Source organism: Otolemur garnettii, unplaced genomic scaffold (assembly GCF_000181295.1).
Source record: "Otolemur garnettii isolate 467f Iridium unplaced genomic scaffold, OtoGar3 scaffold00128, whole genome shotgun sequence".
NCBI classification, from domain to species: domain Eukaryota; kingdom Metazoa; phylum Chordata; class Mammalia; order Primates; family Galagidae; genus Otolemur; species Otolemur garnettii.
Genome location: NW_003852523.1, coordinates 246645 through 248653, shown reverse-complemented (window position 1 = coordinate 248653; position 2009 = coordinate 246645). Strand labels below are relative to the sequence as shown.

The 2009-nt window shown below is 51.9% G+C and overlaps 1 protein-coding gene across 1 annotated transcript in view; it reads left to right on the top strand.

Moving 5' to 3' along the window:
• The window catches only part of DSCAM (DS cell adhesion molecule), a gene marked incomplete at its 5' end in the record, with an annotated part of 730460 nt that overhangs the window by 637011 nt on the left and 91440 nt on the right, over positions 1 to 2009 (top strand). The window contains one exon of the mRNA XM_012810262.1: positions 1200 to 1388. Within this exon, the coding sequence (XP_012665716.1) occupies positions 1200 to 1388 (189 nt within the window). The remainder of the gene's footprint in view (positions 1 to 1199; positions 1389 to 2009) is intronic.

Here is a 2009-nt window from a genome sequence, read left to right as displayed (position 1 = left end):
CTCCATGCAGGGAGGTAAGGAAGACCCTGACCATGGAGGGGTCTGAGATGAGGAATCTCCATGCAGGGAGGTAAGGAAGACCCTGACCATGGAGGAGCCTGAAATGAGGGATCTCCGGGCAGGAGGGTAAGGAAGACCCTGACCATGGAGGGGTCTGAGATGAGGGATCTCCAGGCAGGGGGTTGGAGGACAGGTAACACTGCTGCCTTGGGGTAAGGAGGTGCTCTGGTGTGTAGGTTGGGCCATGCTTTGGAGCTCTACAGGGCAGGATGGAAGATTCCAGTCACTGGTGCAAGGACACTGCATACCAGGCAGGCTACTCAGGGCAGAGTTGACACCTTTGCCACCAGAAATGCAGCTGTAGATGATAGGGACAGAGGAGGTGAGGAAGAATGTGATTAGGGGTGAGAGCCTGGGCTTCAGGTGCTGGCGAGGTCAGAATCTTCCTGGGGGAATTGCAAACCCTCCCTGGCCTCTCTGGCTATTTTGCAGGATGGTAATAATGATTCACAGTTGTTATTGGTTGTTGTAGTTGTTATTGGTTGTTGTAGTTGTTATTGGTTGTTGTGAAAGTAGTTGTTGTTAGTGGTGAAAGCAGAGGTAGCCTGGGTCCTGTCTGGGAATGATTGTTGAAGAGCATTTCCGAAGGAGGGAGGCGCAGGTTTCCGTCAAGCCATTGGCCTGGCTCAGGACTTGGAGCCAGTGCCCTCACGTCTGCAGACAGTCAGTGCAGCCGTACATGCTGGACGCTGGTTGAGGAGATTCCTACCCCCATACTAACATGTGCCTTTCCCAGGGCTTTGGTTCTCTTGAAAATAACTCAGCTTCAGCCTGTGTCCACAGGCAAGGATTCAGGCGTGCTCTACGGGGAAGGTATTTAGCAGCTTAGTTTTTACTCCCTGTTGCCCAATACGGCTTTTAAGAGGGAAAGAGCAGAAAAGTGACTTCGTGTGCACCACACTGCCCACCAGTGCCGCTGCGGTAATGATGTCTGCCGTGGACCTAGCACCTCACCAGCGAATACATCACTGCCCTTCTCCCAGGCTGGGTTAAATTTCCCAGATCAGGAAGAGATAAAATTGCTCCCTTCCAAAGCTGTTCCAGTTCTGAGAACTCCCTTTACCAGTACAAGACGCAGCCTCCAGTCTGCCTCGGACAGGAAGCCACCATGCTCACCAGACTGTCCCCCTTCTCCGCAGGGTACATACTGCAGTACTCCGAGGACAACAGTGAGCAGTGGGGCAGCTTCCCCATCAGCCCGAGCGAGCGTTCCTACCGCTTAGAAAACCTGAAATGCGGGACTTGGTACAAGTTCACTCTCACCGCCCAAAACGGAGTGGGACCCGGGCGCATAAGTGAGATCATAGAAGCAAAGACCTTAGGGAAAGGTAGGTGTGCTCCCTGCCGCATGTGCACGCCCCGTCTTCCAGCAAGAAGTGGGAATCAGAACCAGAAGTTCCAGACCTGCTTGATAAATTCTGTCGTGTCATCGTCTGCCTGCTCCTGTATGTGAAATGGGTCCCCCGGTGCTGCAGCGTAGCCAGGGAGATGGCTGGTCCTTCTAAGTGTTTTGCTTCTCTTGTTTGTATTATTTCATTTGCAATTAAAAACGAAGAGTGTCCTATGAAAATCAAGGGTGTTGAAACTAAGAAGGTGCCCACAGTGGGCAGCAGGTGATGGTGACATTTGTCCTCCCTGGCACCCATTTTCATATAATCTTTCGTTGGCTCATCGTCCCCACCTCTCAGGTAAGAAATGAATAGGGCAAGTCATTAACACTTTAGTGAGATTTGGGGTTGTATCCAGAGCGGGGTGTTCAAGGTGATACACCTCAGGGAAATGATATTCAGAAGAGAAATTTGTGGCTTAGGAACTCCAGAAAGAGGGAGACCTGCAGCTCTCTGTGTAGTAAGGAGGTGGGTGTGTCTGCCACATCTGGAACCTGTTAGGTGCATGGGCTCAGACAGCAGGAGAGCCAGATATCTAGGCCCAGGGTATGATTCCAGCCC